Raw genomic sequence first — 17924 nt, 5'->3', positions numbered from 1 at the left:
AAAAGGACATCTAGGGGGGCTACTTCCTCGTAATGCAGAATAATTCTCGTGAGGTTGGATCTTTATTTTTTTAAGCCACAAATTGAGCCATGATTCTTACCAGTAATTAATCACCAATTGCTTGTAGGCACACTGATGGGGGCAAATAATCATTAGCAACAGTTTCATTTCTGTGGAAAAATAGTTTCCTAACATATCTGTCTATATGTCTTGAAGCTGAGGCAGTGGGAGACTGCAGGCAGCAGTTTGTCATTTTCATTGGAACTTCTCATGTTCTTGTATGTATTTCATACTGGTAGATAATCAATGCCACGAATAACTGATTTTATAGCACCTCATGCTGCCCCCCGATGGTAAGAGCTTGCTCAGTTCACTGTCCCAGCTTAAGTAGTAATTACTTGCTACAGTCTGATTGCACTTTGACTTTTCTTTCTCAGATTGAAGACAGTGAAGAGGAATGGGGGGTACCTCATTGTCTAACACTACGAGGTCAACAGCAGTCCATAATTGTTGCAGCAAGGTAATTTGATGGAGACAGCCTACACTGTTATTATTGAACTGTAAACTGTCCTCCTCTGTGGCTTTCAGAGTGGGACGGGTAAGAGAGCCAATAGATGTTGTTTTGGTGGGATTTGCTCCTAGAAGAATTTCCAGGGCGTATTCATCTGTGAAGCCACTTGCCAAAACAAAAAGTGAAAAAAAAGCAAATGAGACAAAATAGTGGCAGTTGTGCAAGGCAGAACCAAAACTAAATTATGTGAGAAGCAACAAGCATCACAGGACTTTGTTTGAGTTAAAAGGAAGCTCAACTTAGCACTGTTTCTTAGAGCTTGCTTTCAGCCTGGATGAGAGCAATTAAAACCTGAGTTTTCATTATTAGTACCCGTGCTGAAATGGACAAATGGACCGAGGACATTCAGATGGCAATAGACCTGGCAGAGAAAAGCAGCGACCCTGCCCCTGAGCTGCTGGCCAGCAGCCCCCCCGACAACAGTAAGTAAATGCTGGAGAGGAGGTTCGGTTAATTTCAGTCAGTACAGTTGGTGACTGCTTCTAAGCAGAGTGCTGAAATGTGCTGGCCACAAGTCAGATGGATACATTTGAAGTTGAGAGATATGTATATTTATATGTCTGCTGTTGTAACATTCTGGCTGATGTTAGCAGAAAGTTTCACTGAATTGAAAAGTGACTTAAGCATAATGATGTCAAGAAGTGTTTTACAAGACTTGGGCAGTGCCTGTCCTTGCAAGGCATTAAAAGCGCCAACCAAGCACTGTTTTCTTCGGCAGAAACACATAAAAGTGACCTAGTTAGTTAGCATCTCTGCAAAACTGTTTCTAAAAGTGTACTTTAGAACTGGTTCACCACATCGTGACCAGATTTGATTTGTTTAATTTTTCCAATAATATGTGTTGTTGCATAGAAGAAGAAAGATGCTTTCTCCCTGCATTTCATAGAGTCTCCTGATGAAACTACTGTAGACCAGGAATCTGAGGACGACCTCAGTGCATCCCGCACCTCACTCGAACGTCAGTCACCACACCGTGGCAACACTACGGTGCACGTCTGCTGGCACAGAAATACCAGCGTTTCAATGATCGACTTTAGTATTGCTGTGGAGGTATCGGCCTCAGAACCATCTGCGCTGCAGCTCCAGACACGCTCTCCAATGACAATTTCCTTTTTGCTCCTCCTTAAGAAGTGCAGCGTTCCTTGGTTTCCTCTCAGGGACGTTTCAGGCACACCGCTAAACTGCTCCCATACCTCAGACGGCAGCATGAGTCGTCAGTCCAGGCACACACAGCTTTACTGCTTTAGTGCATCTTTTTAAGATCAGTTAGAGCAGTAATTTTATAAGAAGAACTGTCCAAAAAATGTGCTGATGGTCTTTTAAAACTTAAAGCGGATCAGATTGCCTTAATGCTGTCATTTACGGAGGCATTAAGTCATTGCTCGAGCTGAAAGGATATTGTCTCTATCTGCTGCAGCCAGGTCTGGTTATGTGTAGTACTAACTTCTGTTTCTTTACCCAGCCATCCTTTCTGGAACCTTCTTTCATTGCTCAGTCTCACCTGCTTTTCCTTTTTTTTTTTTTTTTTTTTGGTGTTTTTTTTTTTTTGCATTTTTCACCTCAAAATAAATACCTTTCTTGTCTCCCTGATCACAGCTGAGTCCATCTGATACACGTTCCTTAACCCTGTGCTCAGTGGATGAGAGCCAGACTTGGACTTCTCCCATAATGCAGGGACAGACTCTTAGGGCCCTCTTGGTTTCAGGGTGAGGTGTTTGGGTGTCCCTCCTGCACCAGAGGGATGCCACAGGGGGCTCTGACTGCTTTGTCATGGTCTTCTTCATGTGGTAGTGTGCACTTCCATCACATGGAAGTGTGTGCTCAGTGGAGGTGGTGCAAGGGACCTTAAAACTCCATTGACCTCTCCTCCCAGGCAGCCCATAAATGAATCCCCATAAGAAAACACTAACTGCAGAGCCTCGTGGTGCTCCCATGCCAAGTGCGCTTTCTGCTCATTCTGCCCTTAATTCCTGCAAAGGTGGAATAATTCAGCATGGAGCCAGGTCTCACACGTTTCCCTAAAGCTTATTATAAACGGGTATTGAATACTTTTAAACCCGTGCTTAGTTCAAACAGTTGAAATGTTTAGTTAGGCAAACCTCCCTGCCCAGCATCAGGGCTCGTTGATCTTCACTTTTGTTCCTCCCCGTGACTCAGCCAAGTGCAGGCACAGCAGTGAGGACCATGGAGCACACTGGAGCCATTCATTGTCCTGTTGAAAGCATCTCCAGCTCCACCGCTGCTCGGTGTCTGCAGCTCATGCTCATGCTCACACGATTCTCTTGGTGCCTTTCACTTCAGCATTACCGTTCATTTTCTTTGTGTCTCTCCCTCCTCTCTGTCTCTCCCGTGGTAGACGATCCTCTCTCTGTCAGTGACTGTACTTCCCTACCTGCTGGACTGATCAGTGACCAGCGACCTGTTTCCATTTCATGTATCTGCTGGTACCGAATGCAAAGCCTGTCCTTTTATGATATCCTCCAGAGTGACGAGGTAACAGAAAATGAAGGAGTGCCTGTAACTTAGGTCACAGTGTCAGCAGAGCATGGCATTGCCCAACGCAAAGGCCTTAATGCATACCCCAGGCTGGTGAACTCTTAGTTTGTAGTAGGTGAATTGAGACCACCAGACTTGGAGCATTAAGCAATGCAGATTAAATTATTAGTTTCTGCGCAGTGATGCAAACAGTTGTTTGGATCCAGATGATAGTTAAATACTTGCTATTTCTCCTCCTTGCTGTAAAATACCCCAGATTCAGCTCAGAATAAGGCGAATAGTCGGTGTGTTTGACAAGTCCCCATGCTAACTTGCTGTGTACTGAGAGCTTAACCTCTGTCTGCGGTGCTGAAGTACGTCATGATTTTCCTTTACATCCCAAATTCATGTCAGCCTTTCTGTTTCCATTGTTCTATTTAAGTGTCATTTGAAAGGAACACAGATGAGGATAGCGAGACTGACTGACAGTTGCTGATACATTATTGATGGCCACCGCAACTCAAAAAATATAAGCAGAGTAGTTGGAAGTTTTTGGAAGTACCCAGCTACAAACACAAATGTAGTACAGAGTACTGCTTAGTTGTAGAAAACCCCATTCATTCGGTCAGAACACCTTCATATGTGGCAAAGCAAATGCTAAAGGCAGATCATTGTTCTTATGGTGATTAAATTGTGGCCAGCCCTCACTTAAGGAGTGGTGGGTACTTCTGGTTCTGTGCTTACTGCCAAAGTAATGGCATTCAGTAAGTTAAGCAGAAATGCAAACATCCTTTCTGTGGGGCTTGGCTGCTTCGCATCTGCTCATACATCTCTGCAGCGTGCATTTCACTGCTTTATTTGACTACTTCTGGTCTGTTTCAGAATCAGCTGTCTGGAAACCTCCTAAGGAAATTCAAGAACAGCAACGGGTGGCAGAAGCTTTGGGTGGTGTTCACCAACTTCTGTATGTTCTTCTACAAATCGCACCAGGTAACACGGCTGGGTAGGGCTTTCTGTTTCCAGTGTGGGAGCAGGGCTGTCATCAGTGGTGGGTGCTGCCCCATTGGGGCACAGAGCAGTTCTGACTGCCCCCCTCCACTGAAACCACAGTGGTTGTTGGGTGGCATTTCTAATGGCGAGCCTTTAACGACTGCATATCTATTCTCCATTTCACCTACGTCCTGCCTGTGCTTGAGAGCAGTTGATCGAACAGCGCCTTTCCCCATTGCTTTTCAGGACAATCATCCCTTAGCCAGCCTCCCTCTGTTGGGATATTCTCTCACCATTCCTTCTGAATCTGAAAACATTCACAAAGATTATGTCTTCAAGCTGCATTTCAAATCCCACGTGTACTACTTCAGGGCCGAAAGCGAATACACGTTTGAAAGGTAAGTCAGTCGCTCTTCTGGAAGGTGTCTTTGTTTTATCTCTCTGGATTTATTCCCAGCATCAGCTGGTACAGCGTCTACTAAGTTAGTTGATTCAGTAACACAAGCTTGTAGCTCAGCAGAATGAAAGGCGGTGCCCTTCAAAGTGCATACAGAAATATTAAGCCTGGTAGCGCCAGAAGCTATAGCAGCTGTGGTAGCGATGGCTGCAGAGATGAGTTGTGTGCAAAAAATCTCCCTTCTGAATTACTGAGGCTGCCTGCACAGGGCGCACTGTAGCCAGGCTCAAGGAAGCGTGTAAGGAGACCTATTACTAACAGAGTCACTTCTGTCTCTCCTGTACAACTCCCTGCAACACCCACACCTGAAACAAAACACAGCTTTGTCACAGAAGCTGCTGCTCGTACTCTGTTGTGCCACTGCAGCGTGTAGCTCTTACACATCCCACGGAACTCCAGAGAGACGGAGTGGTTAAGTCACTGTTGATTAATTTTGGGTCCCCTCTCCCCCATTCATCCTCTCTCAACCTCCTTTTCTGCGTACTTTTGGATCTTTAGCCTCTTAACCTGGATAGGCAATACAGCAGTAAGCACGATGCTCCCCTCTAGGCACAGAAAATAACTCTTTTCTACAACCAGTAGCCCACACATTGACCAGAAGGAGAAAATCTTTCAAGGAATCCTCCCTTAGGACCTTGCCACCCTTCTGCTTTTCTCTCCCCTCTCGCAGATGGATGGAGGTGATCCGAAGTGCCACCAGCTCGGCCCTGCGCACACGTGCCCTGAGCCACCGGGAGCCCCACACCTACTGAGCACCACAGCAGCTGCTGGTTTTCTACAGGACATTGGAAACTATTCCTCCCCTTCACCCCCACCCCCACCCCGGAGCTTAGTAAAACTGAAAGTTGGTGAAAGGAAAGAGAAAAACCAACCAGAAACATCTGCAATTCCTCAGCTAAACCATTTCAGTTTTCCATATGTTGAAAATAGCTTACACACCATCCCCGTGGCTGCCGTTCGTTCATGTCTTGTATTTCGTCATTCTGTGCTGTTTTTAGCTTGTGCCAGTATTAAAATATTGTCCTTATTAGAGTGCCAAATGCCAAAAGACGTTTTGTCGCCTCAGAGATTGCACCTAAAAAACCGGCCCCGCGATCCGAACACTTGTGAGGCGAACACTATTTCTTCTCTTTACATAAAATATATATTATTATTTTTTTTTACCATGTTAACCTGTAGCCTGCTGGAGTTTTAAACGTAGATGGACTTTCACAGTACAGACTCTAATTCTACATACAGCGAGCGGTCCTAGCCAGGAGCAAAGTAACTTTCAGCTTTTTGTTTTGCCTCCAGCCTTTCTAAATGTACTGAACAAGGAATTACTGATTTTCTATCTTTAACAGAGGAACGGTTTACAGCTCGCTCTCATTTCTCATTGAGGTTAGAGATCCACGTGGTTATAAACGAGTTACAGGATTCCCATCGAACCATTTTCTCAGTGCAAGTTGACCAAATTGATCATCTTCTGTTGGCTCGGGAAAGTGAATTCCACTTGCAAGATGCAGCAAAATTAAAATGACCCAGTGCAATATTGTTTGGGCTGTTACTGTACTGTGAGTGGTGTGTACAAGAAGGAATTAAAGGCTGTGGTGACGTTCTGCTGTTCGTTTTACAAACTTGAAGGGAAAAAAAAAATAGAAATCTAACCTGTATGCTCCAAGAACCACAGCTCTGTGTAATTAATTTGTGGGGTGTTCTGGTAACACGTGGACTAAAGCACTGCACATGGGGTGGCTGCTGAGCCCCAGGCTTGTTTTGCTGCTGGAGTTTCAGTAGTGGCCCTAACATCACCTAGCACCGTTCTTGGGTGAGCTGTTGGCCCATCCAGAAGGGTGTCAGCACAAAACCTGCTCTGACGAGATGCTTTTCCTTGTGCTTTAAGAAACACTTCATTGTCAAGTCAGTATCAAATGTCTGTTAGCAGAACAGCGTGCTGGAAAGCCATTTGTCACCACTCAGGGCCTCAGTGCTAGGCAGGGGGGCCTGAATGTCAGTGTGGGAGAGGAAGCTGGGACAGTGCTGCCCCCAACTTTTCTTCTTCTGGCTATTCACTGTGTTAAATGCTTACCTATATGCGATGTATAAAATGGCTTACAGCTTTGCTCACAACAAAAGGGAATAAAATACCTCACAATACTACCACACATCTTGCTGTTTCAAGACAGTAGAGCCTTCTTTCTATTCCCCCACCCCAATGAATACTGTAGCAAAATCAGAGTTCCAGGTGAGGAGCAGGATGGATGTGCGTATGTGTATATTTTCAACGAACAGGCTGGGTTTTTGTGGCCAAATCTGTGCCACTCTGACACAAGGAAACAAGCAATCCAGCTATTTTGTAGACTTGTAGACTCCTTAAGGTTGGGAAAGACCTCTAAGGTCATTGGGTCCAGCCATCGGCTCCTCACCACAATGCACACTAACCAACCATGGCCCTCAGTGCCACATCTGCATATTTCTTGAAGGCCTCCAGGGACAGTAACTCCACCACCTCCTTGGGTAGCCTGTGCCACTGCCGCACCAGGTTCTGAGAAGGAACATCCAATAATTCCTAATATCCAACCTGAACCTCCCATGGTGCAACTGGAGGCCATTTCCTCTTGTCCTGTTAATAGTTAGGCAGGAGAAGAAGCTGACCCCCACCTCACCATCACAGCATGCTTTCAGGTCATTGTAGAGAGCAATGAGGTCTCCCCTGAGCCTCCTATTCTCCAGATTGAACAATCCCAGTTTCCTAAGCCGTTCCTCACAAGACTTGTGATCCAGACCCCTCACAGTTTCACTGCCCTTCTCTGGACGCGCTGCAGGGCCTTCGTTAAGGGACAAGTCATATTTACGTACTCAGGCTTATTTACTTTCAGTAAATTTTCATTAAGGACTGTTCAGACAATCCTTGTAGAACTGAGCTGATATCTGTCAGGAGCTGATAGGGACAGATAGGCAGGTGGGGAGGGACACGCACTGGCACTGTGGACATCTCAATAAAGGACTCTGAAGAAATGCTCTCACAAGAAAAAACTCATTTCAGAAACAAAACCAGGGGCCACAGTGCACGTTGGAGCAGCCCAGAACACAGTGGAGGAACGAGCAGAACCAAAAAGGTCTGATTTTGGCCATTTCTCCCATGGGACCAGTTATGCAGCCCTTCCCCTCAATGGAAATACCCACCTTAACTCTTGTATGTACAGATACACAACTCCAACCACCAGAGCACATGCATCCCCAGCCACCCTTCGGGGGCAAAAAAGAGTTGCCTGTGGAGGGGGAAAGAGCAGTGTGGCACTTGTGTGTTTTTGTAATAGCGGGAAATAGCAATGAAACATAGGAGTGCGAATGTGAGTTTGTTATTCAGTTATACGGGTGATCAGAGATGCACTGTTTGGGTTCAGCTCATGCTACTTGAGAGCAGCTCTTCAGCTTCCTGGGGCAGGATGCAAAATACGGAGCAGTTTTAAATCGCTGCCATTTGGAAGTTGGCACGTTGTCTTACTGTAGGGCAAGCTGTCGTGAAAAGCTGCATAGATTAAACCCAAACAGATCGCTATCAATCACTTCTGTGTGTGAATTAACAATGAAACAGCAAATACCCCGAGCTCCCCACATGGCCCGGCCATCTGTGAGCATTAAACATAGCGAATTCCCCAACACATGATATTCTCAATGCTCTTTCTTGGAAATCATCGCTGCAGTTGAAGCAGGAGTTGTCTTGTGCAGACTCTGAGATTATTACCATTGAAAACCACACTCAAAGAAGGCAGCACTTTGTCACTGTACCAAAGGCATTACTGACTTCAGTAAACCGGTGACCCTCTATGAAGTGCAACCACAAGGGGAAATCGAGCTGAAAGAATAGATTCCACACCTGGTAATTACAAACAACAAGCGTTCAGTGCAAACGACCGACTTTATTTATTCTTTTAAACAGCGAGTTTGTTTACTGCCTAATCCTGAAGTCCCTGACAAGTAAGCAGTTCCACCAATGTAAATGTTTGCATAAATAGGGATAACAAGTTGGTGCCCAGGATATTTGAGACTGAGTGAAGATGTGTTACCCGCACGGACGTTGTGACACAGACGTGTTGTTAGCATGACACAATCTCAGGAATATCAGCACACCTATTTTTTCCTCCAGAAACCGAGGCCGCTCTTCTTTCAAACAGAGCTCTTCTGTTACCAACACAGACCCTATTTTTAAAGCATCGATACTTTGTCATAGCAAATGATTGTAATTTTACATTCAAGATACAGCATACTTTTTCAGTGAATCCCAGTTTAAGATACGTTATATTTAAATAATCTATATATTACATAAAAAAATACATATCTCTACCATAAACAAGGTCTCGTTTGTACCCAAACGCCCTGCCACCTTTGGGCAGCAGGCCTTGCTGCGTGCCTCCCTTTCCTTAGGCTCCTCAGCCAGCTGGGACACCCACCCAGCAAATTCTACCACAATCCACTCAAATGGAGAAGTACTTCCTCAACGTACAACCCTGGAATGCAAGAAAAATGCAACTTAAAAATATATGCATTATTTATTACTTCTTTAAAAAAAAATCATAGCGTACCGGAGAGCTTCATACAGTTTCTGATTGAGAAACTCTTTAACTTCCACCATGAGTTTAACATCCCTGCTGAATCCTTGAGTTCCGTGCGCCTCCAAGTAAGCTAACTTCAATCTTAAGTGCTTAACATGCTTCTGTTTTTCTACTTATATTTCCAATGTCAATGCAGCAGTTTATTTCCATGTGCTATAACGGCGTGTACCTACCGAGTGGCTGAACATCGAGATGCAAGAAGGTGCACTTCCCATTGCCCTGCATTCAGCTGCACGCTTCACAGAGCTGAACTCAACTCCTCAAGAATAAGCGCACCCTTTACGTTCACGGGCAGGCAAAACAACATATATAATCTCGATCAAAGAAGAGTTACAAACCATTGCTCAGATGTATGCACTGTTCCATTTATCTTGGCCATAAAGGAAAACCAAGCCATTGTTATGCTGGCAGATGATGTACTGTGTGTCTAAGAACACGGCTACAAGAATGAGAGCACAGATACCCATTTCTTTTAGCAGTTGTTTCAACTTGATCAGAAGTTTCATAGCTCTGTTAGCCTAGCAGCGTCTTCTAACACCGCTAAATCATTACATTAATAATTAAGGCTACTAATATGCATACAGTAAGGGCTAGCTTGGTGCTGAGAAATCCCTCACCAGCTCCCAGAGTAATTACAGAGACTGGGTCCTTTTTGTTGTGGAGACAGACCGATATACCCATACTTATTTTAATCCTTTCTTTCAAAGCTTGTATTTTTATTACAAATAATAGTAATAAAACATTGAAACAGGTAAGATGCCTAACTGTCCAAAACCTAAAACCACCTCTTTTTTTCCCCTCGGCAAAACTAGGCAAAAAGAATCACAAGCACCTGAACAGCCTTAGTGACTCAAACCGAGGCAAAATTCAATGTCATATTGGTAGGTTAAGAAAAACTAAGCTACCTAATAAACCGTGTAACTGACGCTACTATTTCCAAGGGAATTTGAGCTTTACACCAGCTATCCTAGGAGCATAACCCTGGAAATTTCAGAGCTCCAAATTTGCTTTTTATCTGGGAGATAACAGGACAGCACAGAGCCCTCCTCACTCAGTTTTGCTGCCTCTGTGCCCAGTGTCTCAGTAAAGGCAGCAAGACCCAGCACTGAATAGATGGATAATTCTTCTTTTACGCTGAGAGACACTGATTGTAACTGATAAAAATAGGCATAAAGGAGAAACATTTGCCTCTCTGTCTTAGGGCCAACACCTCTATATTTCAGCATAAATGCAAGTAATAAAAATTTATTTGTGTGAGCATTCAAACGTGTTTTAGGTGGAAAAAAAGATTATATCTGAATTTCACAACAAGCTTCACAAATATCTATTACTAAAACTGAAGGGCACGTAAGGTTCAAAACTTGCATTGGCACAATTTAAAACTGAGGTCATGAAAGAGCTCATCCTACAGGAAAAACAATAATTTAAATGTAAAGCTCTGAGAAACAAGGTGTATTAAATTTAAAACAACTAGAAGTAGTAACTTAATTGGAAAATCACGCTCTGAAAATAGATAGAAAGGAAGAAATACTGGAGAAACAGAGTAAAATTGTGTCTTTGCTGAGGTACAAAGAGAAGGGCCCATTGTACAGGATAAACTATTTTCCAATGGCAAATCCTTCACATACAAAAAAAAATCAACCCAAGATTCACCTGTCAATCACACGGTTCGAGATTTACATGTAATAAAGGCAAGGCAATACTCAAGTTATGGCCTGTCAAATATTTACCCCACTAACATTATCTACAGAAGCACTTTACCATTTTGTACACAGTGATTCCTTATGCACGTCGAAAGGCTTTCATTTTAAAAAAAGACATTATATACATATCTGTACACAATTCCAACAAGCATATTCCATCTCCCAGTGGAATTCTTAAAGCAAGATACCTGAGGTTTCTCAATATCTTCAATTTCTCTATCACAAACCGAAATATACATCTCAGATTTTACAAAAAGACGCCTCCCTGGAATATGTGCATTATCATTAAAAAAAACTATAGCTTTAAGGAGCTGAAAAAGACTGCCTCCATCTCAGAGACTCCACTGTCACTCTTGCACGTTGAAGAATGTCCTTTCACCGGAGGGTATTTCGGTGACTAAGGGGCAGAACAATATCAGGATCCACTTCTTCAGTGCAGACACCTTGGGATCTCCGTTGTCTCAGAAGAAGAGTACTTTAGTAGGATGAAGTACTTCCTCCAGCTAGTGAATATCTGAGGAGCATAAGAAATGGTTATTATTGTGACTTTCAGAACTCTTTATGCGACAAGCAGCAATTAAAACTTATTATTCTGTAATGTTGTTGAAGTTCTGGTCTTTTTCCTTCCACAATGACATCCATCAGCACTGTAACACTTTCAAAAGAGAAAAGCCGTAGAACTGAACAATATATAAAATACACTTCATCAGAACACTGCAGCAATGCCTCATATTCAAGTATGTTAGCAAGAAGTATACCATATGGTATATTTTTATATAATGTGGGCAACATTTAGCAGTTCTAGCCTTCTTACTTGGCACATTGACATCATAATCATTCCAAAACGTTGCTGGGGCAGGAAACTTGTATTTCGTAATCTAAACTGATTCTTCAATCATCCAAAGAAAAATATTCATTTTAATCATATTAAACTTTCAATCAACTTGAAATATATATATTATATAAAGTTATATATATTATAATATTGCAGATGAGAACTGAAAAAGTAAATGGACTCGACTCAATTTATTGGGCAGTTCTTCTGAGGGTCCCAATAAATCCACACAGTCAAACTCGGGAAATACAGATTTAATCAGTCGTAGGAGGAATGAAAACCTCAACAGAAATGTGTTGTTGAAGAGTCATTTTCAACAGTTTACTTACAGCTGGAGAGGATATTGCACATGGATACAAGAAATGACCAAATGATGCAGCAGAGCATCCAGTTTCTTGTGGTTTTCAAATAAGGACAAACTATGTTTTCAGAAGTTGACTAGCTCCTAAAATACCCACTAAGGTGTGGAATGGTTCAAATCCATTTTAAAGGAGGATCCTGTCACTCATTTCTTTGCATTATGGAAGGAACATTAGCATGCTAATATGCTGGCTTATTCTTTTGTATAAGAGAAACCACCTATGCATGACCCATCAACAGACATTGTCTATGAACGTTTCTCTCTTTCAAAGAAGAGGAAGCATCTTCTGATCTAGTAAATGTGTATGTTTGGTGGCCCTGCTAGGCAGGGGGGTTGGAACTACATGATCCTTGAGGTCCCTTCCAACCCGGGTCATTCTGTGATTCTGTGAAGCATCCGTGACAATAAGATATTATGGCTGAGAAAAACAGCAGTAGACAACATAATCAGAAACATAAAGAAAACAAAATGCTAAGGAAATGTGACAAAAGTAATGACTGTAGAATCATCTCCAGTGCCACATAAGTGCTATGTGACATCCTCTGCACTAGGCAAATTGTCAGAGTCCCCTGCAAGAACTGCAAATGGAAAATGCTGTCCAGTCTCATGTGATACAAAATATGCTCATCAACAGTAGCAATGTTCATATGGACTATCATTTGAAGCTGGAAATCAGAACTGCTTATACAGTTAGGTGCTTGTGGTTTTTACACAACTACACAACAGAATGCAGAGAACTGTTTTTTCATTTATTAGATAATAATTTCAATTTAGTAGTGCCTGTAGAGTAAGATCTGTAATTTTCTGTAATCCTTAATGAATTATTCCATTACCTCTGAAGCCTCTGCACAAGCTGCGACACCATGTTGTCTGTGATGCCTGGACAAGCCTCTTCAGCTAAATAAATAGCCTTCTTCAGTTCCTCTATGGAATCCGTGTTACCACCACACACTTCACTTTTCTCTTTCAACTGAAATAAAAAGCAGAAGTACATTAATAAAATATTCAAAATATTTCCATAAACAGTATAATGCAAAAGTTTGCTACAAAGTGGCTGTCAGTGTTCAGCATGTTAGGGTTTTACTTTTGCTATTCATTCTTGCACCCTAAAGACCTTTGTCTACCTGAAGTTAGCCTGTGCAGCAGTTATGCAGCAGGATGTCATTTGTCTTTACAAGACTTCAATCATTCACACATCCTTTTCATTCAAGTACTGTGACACTGTCCCAAGAAAGATGCACTATTTAACTGCAGCTGTTTGGTTTCAAGATGTATTGCTTACATATCCGCTTTAATATACACACACCAATAACAAGAACCCAGAGATTTCTAAAAGATGCATAACAATGGGCATAATGAAGAGAAAATGAAAAATAAGAAGGTATAAAAATGGAGGGTGGACAACAGAAAACAGTGGATGCAGGACCCACTTCATTTTTAGAATGGGAAAGGGAGAAAGAAGACCTGAAGGAGACGCAGAGCAAAATGTTTGAAAGATGGAAAGGTAGAAGCTGAAAGGAATGTCTGAAACAGGGGCAAGAAAGTGAGTAATACATAAAACACTCACATGGAAATAACAAAAATCCCTGCCAAAGCATTCCTCCAGTTTCCATAGGAGGATGATGGGCTAATTTAATACTGGGCTTGGAATAACCAATACAGAAGTTGTGCCCTTTAAATAAATGAAACTGCTTTTGTGCGCTCAATATCCTTCCCAAGCAGCATGCAAAACTCAGTAATAATCTTCTGAAATACCGCTTCACTCATTAGAACAAAATTAAGCCATTTTCTCTGGGAAAACAGGTCCTCTGACTTTCTTTCTGTAATGCTTACAATGACTGAAAACAATACTTAAATAAAAAGCTTTCATAGAAAAGACAGCGTGAGAGGGAAGGGTGTTTTTTTTTAAGCATTTATTTTTCAGCATTTTTAAATAACATCTTTGTAGATATCCATCTTCCCTTTCATATGATAGTTATTTAAGCATTTGGAAATAAAACCAAAACATAAACCAAGGCAAAATTGAGAATGGGAGCAACCATAGCCACAGACTGCAACAGTGAAGAATTTAAAACTTGTAACAGGTAGAATGACACGGAAAATGATAAGAGGAAGCTTTGTTGACATCAGATCAATTTAGCTGGAACTAAAAGTGTAAAAAGTCAAGTTCCAAACAGGTTGCAGAAACCTCTTATCTTTCCTCATATTTTCCTGTTTTTCAAAGACATAAATCCTAGAACTTAGTAAGATCTAAAGCAATACCTTACCTCTGCAAATAAAGGGGATATAACCGTAGACAAGCATTGGGATAGAGGCCTTTTGGGGACGTCCTTTTCCTTAAAAGAAAAAAAAAAAACAACAAGGTTCTTAAGAATTTTATTTCCAAAAAGAAGCATTTTCATTGCATTCTGTTTCTAATTAAACAAAAGAAAATAACTCAAACTTGCTACACTTCACGAAAAATGTTTCTATGCATAGACAAATACGTACAATATCTTACAACAGACTATTCCAAAGCACTGTGGAAAATGGATGTTGAACTAAAGTTTGAGGGTGTGGCACCTCAAATACATGCAAACTTCAAGTTACAGAGGAAAAAAATATATATATGGATATCGCAGAATCGCAGAACCACAGGAGTTGGAAGGAACCTATGGAGACCATCTAGTCATAGAACAGAATTATAGAATTGGCCTGGGTTGAAAAGGACCACAATGCTCATCTAGTTTCAACCCCCTGCTATGTGCAGGGTCACCAACCACCAGACCAGGCTGCCCAGAGCCACATCCAGCCTGGCCTTGAATGCCTCCAGGGATGGGGCATCCACAGCCTCTTAGGGCAACCTGTTCCAGTGCATCACAACCCTCTGACTGGAAAACTTCCTCCTAATATCTAACCTAAACCTTCCCTGCCTCTGTTTAAGACTGTTCTTCCTTGTTCAATCACTACCCATACTCATAAGCAGTCATTTCACCTTCTATTTATATGCTCCCTTTAAGTACTGTAAGGCCACAATGAGGTATCCCCGGAGCCTTCTCTTCTCCAAGCTAAACAAGCCCAGTTCCCTCAGCCTTTCCTCACAGAAGTGCTCCAGCCCTCTGATCATCTTAGTGGCCCTTTTCTGGACTCCTCCTAAAGCAGGCTCCCTAGAGTAGGTTACACAGGAAAGCATCCAGGTGGGTTTTGAGTATCTCCAGAGAAAGAGAATCCACAAGTTCTGTGCACGGGCTGCTCCAGTGCTGTCATCCTCACAGTAAAGAAGCTCTTCCTCATGTTCAGATGGAACCTTCTGTGTTCCAGTTTGTACCACTCTTCCTTGTTCTGTTGTTGGGCACCACCATCCTCTTGCCAACCACCCAGCAGATACGCATAGGTGTTGATCACATCCCCTCTCAGCCTTCTGCAGGCTGAACAGTCCCAGGTCTCCCAGCCTTTCCCCATAAGGCAGATGCTCCAGGCCCCTCATCTTCTTTGTTGTGCTCTGCTGGACTATTCTGGCTCATGACCAACCCACTGTCTACCAGGTCCTTCTCTGCAGAGCTCCTCTCCATCAGGTCAGCCCCTGACCTGTACTAATGCATGCAGTTATTCCTCCTCAGGTGTAAGACTCCACACTTGCTCTTCCTAACAATCCTATGAAGCCAAATTCACCAAATCTTACACACTCCAGTATTCACTGGATGCCTCTCACACAACAGGCTGAAGTTCACCCAGCCAAAAGAAAATGTGGAAAATACAATACTTCCCCCAGTGTTTGGCAATAGCATTTATACACATCACAAAGTACAGAAAAAAGACATGTTTACAGAATACCCAAACTTTAAGATTTAAAACAAATGTGGAACACACATTTTCAACAGAAGTTCTGAACATTTTACAGTTCAAATGTTGTCAAGGATATTTAATAAGTAGAGCTGTGAAAAATACTGAATCATGTCACTAAATTACTAAAGCAAGAGTCCTTGTATAATACAATCAGCACTTCAAGCACCTTATTTCTTTGTAACTCCAAAGGCTGAGCTGCTCCATTCTCTAGATTCTTGGGATCTTTTTCTCTTATTGTGAAGATCCATTCTCCTGAGTCACTCCCACCTGAAGCCTGGCCATCTGGTTCACTTTGAAGAAAGGAAAAATAAGTTTTATTACCTACAACTCGCTGCCTGTGTTCATCCAACATACATGTTAGTCACAAAACCTCCACTGAAGACTGAAATCAGGATTGTATTGTATGGGCCAATGAGCATCAAGACAAGTGTAAAAGACAATGCAATTATCCTGGGGGAATTTAAAGGCTTTTATTTAGAAATTGAAACCAAGGTAATTCAATAAAAGTTAACTTCAAAAATATAAAAGGAGAAGCATTACAGATGGAAAATAACCTCCCAAGTAATGTAAACAACGTGAAAGTTAAGTCTTAAGTTAAGACTCAAGCTTTGAATAACTGTGAAAGTCAATTCATTCCCACTATGAACGCAGATTTCTTCCCAGTTTCAAAATATGTCTAACCATGTGGGGATGCAGTGTGGATTTAACAAACCACATCACCCATTTTTTTGTGGATGGCATATTAAAGGAAACTGTATTCTCTGACTCCTGCTAAGTTGAAAGAACAAAAATATTTTCGCTGATGCTAATCGGTCACAGAACTACATTTCATTTCTCCTTGTAGCAGATCTCTAACTTTGTTTCTTTATGATCTATGAATTAAGATTGCTTAACAAGAAAACCACCACCAATTAAAAGAGTATCTTTTGGCCACTGTACAAAAAGTATTCCAAGTACCATGCCAAGCTAAAACCAATGTAATTATTACAATAAAAACTTTCAATATTTCTGCTTGAAGTCACATAGAACTTCTGTCTGTCACTGAATGAGGCAAATCTACTTTCTGTCAACGCATTAGCTCTAGAGAGTTGATCAGCTTGGAAGGTTAGCATCCAATCGGATCAGCATGCCAAATCAATTCATCTTTTTATCACCTCTATTGTAAGGGCTGCTGAGGAAGCAGAAAGGGAAACGAGAGCTTAGACAATGAATTCTATCGTCTCATAGGCACTCAACCACCTCTTCAGTTCCTATGCCAAGCCATCAAAGCTGGTCTCATATTCCACAGGAGAAATGAACTACAATCGACTGCTTCAGTTAGCAGCTGATCTCAGATTAGTTTTAGCACCAGTAATTCAGCTTCCACATCAGGATTGGAACTGTAATCACTGGAAGGAATCAAGACATTAATAATATAGGACAAACCTATAGCTGACATGTTGGCCAATGTACCTCAATCAACCTGACGTTTGCCACTAGCACAGAGACTGGAACTGCAGAGAATAGCCTGCTTTTTAAATTATAATTAGGAATAGGAAGTTCATGAATAAACAGTAGCAATCCCTTCATTTCCTTTTAGAAGGTCTGCAATCTGATGATGCCTAAGTATTTAAGAGTAACAAAGTTAACTTATTAACACATCCATAACTATTTTTAACTTGATTTCCTACAGAACCTAATTCTTGAATGTATTAAGCAGTTCCATCAAATTTCACAGACAGAAGTTAAAAATAGAATGGGGAAAATCACAGCACTCTAAAAATCTGAAGTTCTGAATCACATCTCATAAAAACACTCACCCTTGTACACTCAAAACCCCATTACCATGGAAGCATTATTCCACTAACCCTTTCCTATTTACAAGGATATGCTTCTGCTTGCTAACTGCAGATGCCAAAACAAATGCCAACCTGCCACCAAGCTCCCCTCCTTAGACGGCCATATGCACACACAGCACAGTGTATATGTACGCTGCTACCTGGCTGTGCAGGGTGAGATCCAGCTTTTGCTCACATGACAGGAGCATAGTTGGCCTTATGTCTCGGAAAGACCCTACACTCCACATAGAAGAGAAGAATATTGTACAGAATGAGCCATAAGAATTGTTTTCAG

General features: G+C 42.0%; 2 protein-coding genes across 17 annotated transcripts in view; one reads left to right on the top strand and one right to left on the bottom strand.

The window, feature by feature from the left end:
- Window positions 1-17924, top strand: part of FARP1 (FERM, ARH/RhoGEF and pleckstrin domain protein 1) — a 195574-nt gene that overhangs the window by 173394 nt on the left and 4256 nt on the right. For 9 of the 14 annotated variants that reach the window (XM_085535939.1, XM_015851538.3, XM_032442027.2 and 6 more), the window contains 6 exons: window positions 438-520; window positions 881-993; window positions 1458-1621; window positions 3929-4036; window positions 4283-4434; window positions 5164-6637. In XM_085535939.1, coding sequence (XP_085392065.1) covers window positions 438-520; window positions 881-993; window positions 1458-1621; window positions 3929-4036; window positions 4283-4434; window positions 5164-5245 — 702 coding nt within the window. In that variant the 3' untranslated portion in view covers window positions 5246-6637. Of the gene's footprint in view, window positions 1-437; window positions 521-880; window positions 994-1457; window positions 1622-2927; window positions 3065-3928; window positions 4037-4282; window positions 4435-5163; window positions 6638-17924 lie in introns of those variants that run through there. The other 5 variants (XM_085535942.1, XM_032442028.2, XM_085535941.1 and 2 more) reach the window with 2 other exon arrangements.
- The window catches only part of STK24 (serine/threonine kinase 24), a 48845-nt gene continuing 39296 nt past the window's right edge, over window positions 8376-17924 (bottom strand). For all 3 annotated transcript variants that reach the window (XM_085535946.1, XM_085535945.1, XM_085535948.1), the window contains 4 exons: window positions 15979-16102; window positions 14255-14323; window positions 12821-12957; window positions 8376-11305 (listed from right to left, as the gene is read on the bottom strand). In XM_085535946.1, the coding sequence (XP_085392072.1) occupies window positions 11269-11305; window positions 12821-12957; window positions 14255-14323; window positions 15979-16102 (367 nt within the window). In that variant the 3' untranslated portion in view covers window positions 8376-11268. The remainder of the gene's footprint in view (window positions 11306-12820; window positions 12958-14254; window positions 14324-15978; window positions 16103-17924) is intronic.

The sequence above is a fragment of the Coturnix japonica genome, chromosome 1, assembly GCF_054131305.1.
Source record: "Coturnix japonica strain WE chromosome 1, WE-NBRP24, whole genome shotgun sequence".
Classification (NCBI taxonomy): domain Eukaryota; kingdom Metazoa; phylum Chordata; class Aves; order Galliformes; family Phasianidae; genus Coturnix; species Coturnix japonica.
The sequence above is the reverse complement of the archived record's forward strand: the minus strand, read 5'-3'. Positions and strand labels throughout refer to the sequence as shown.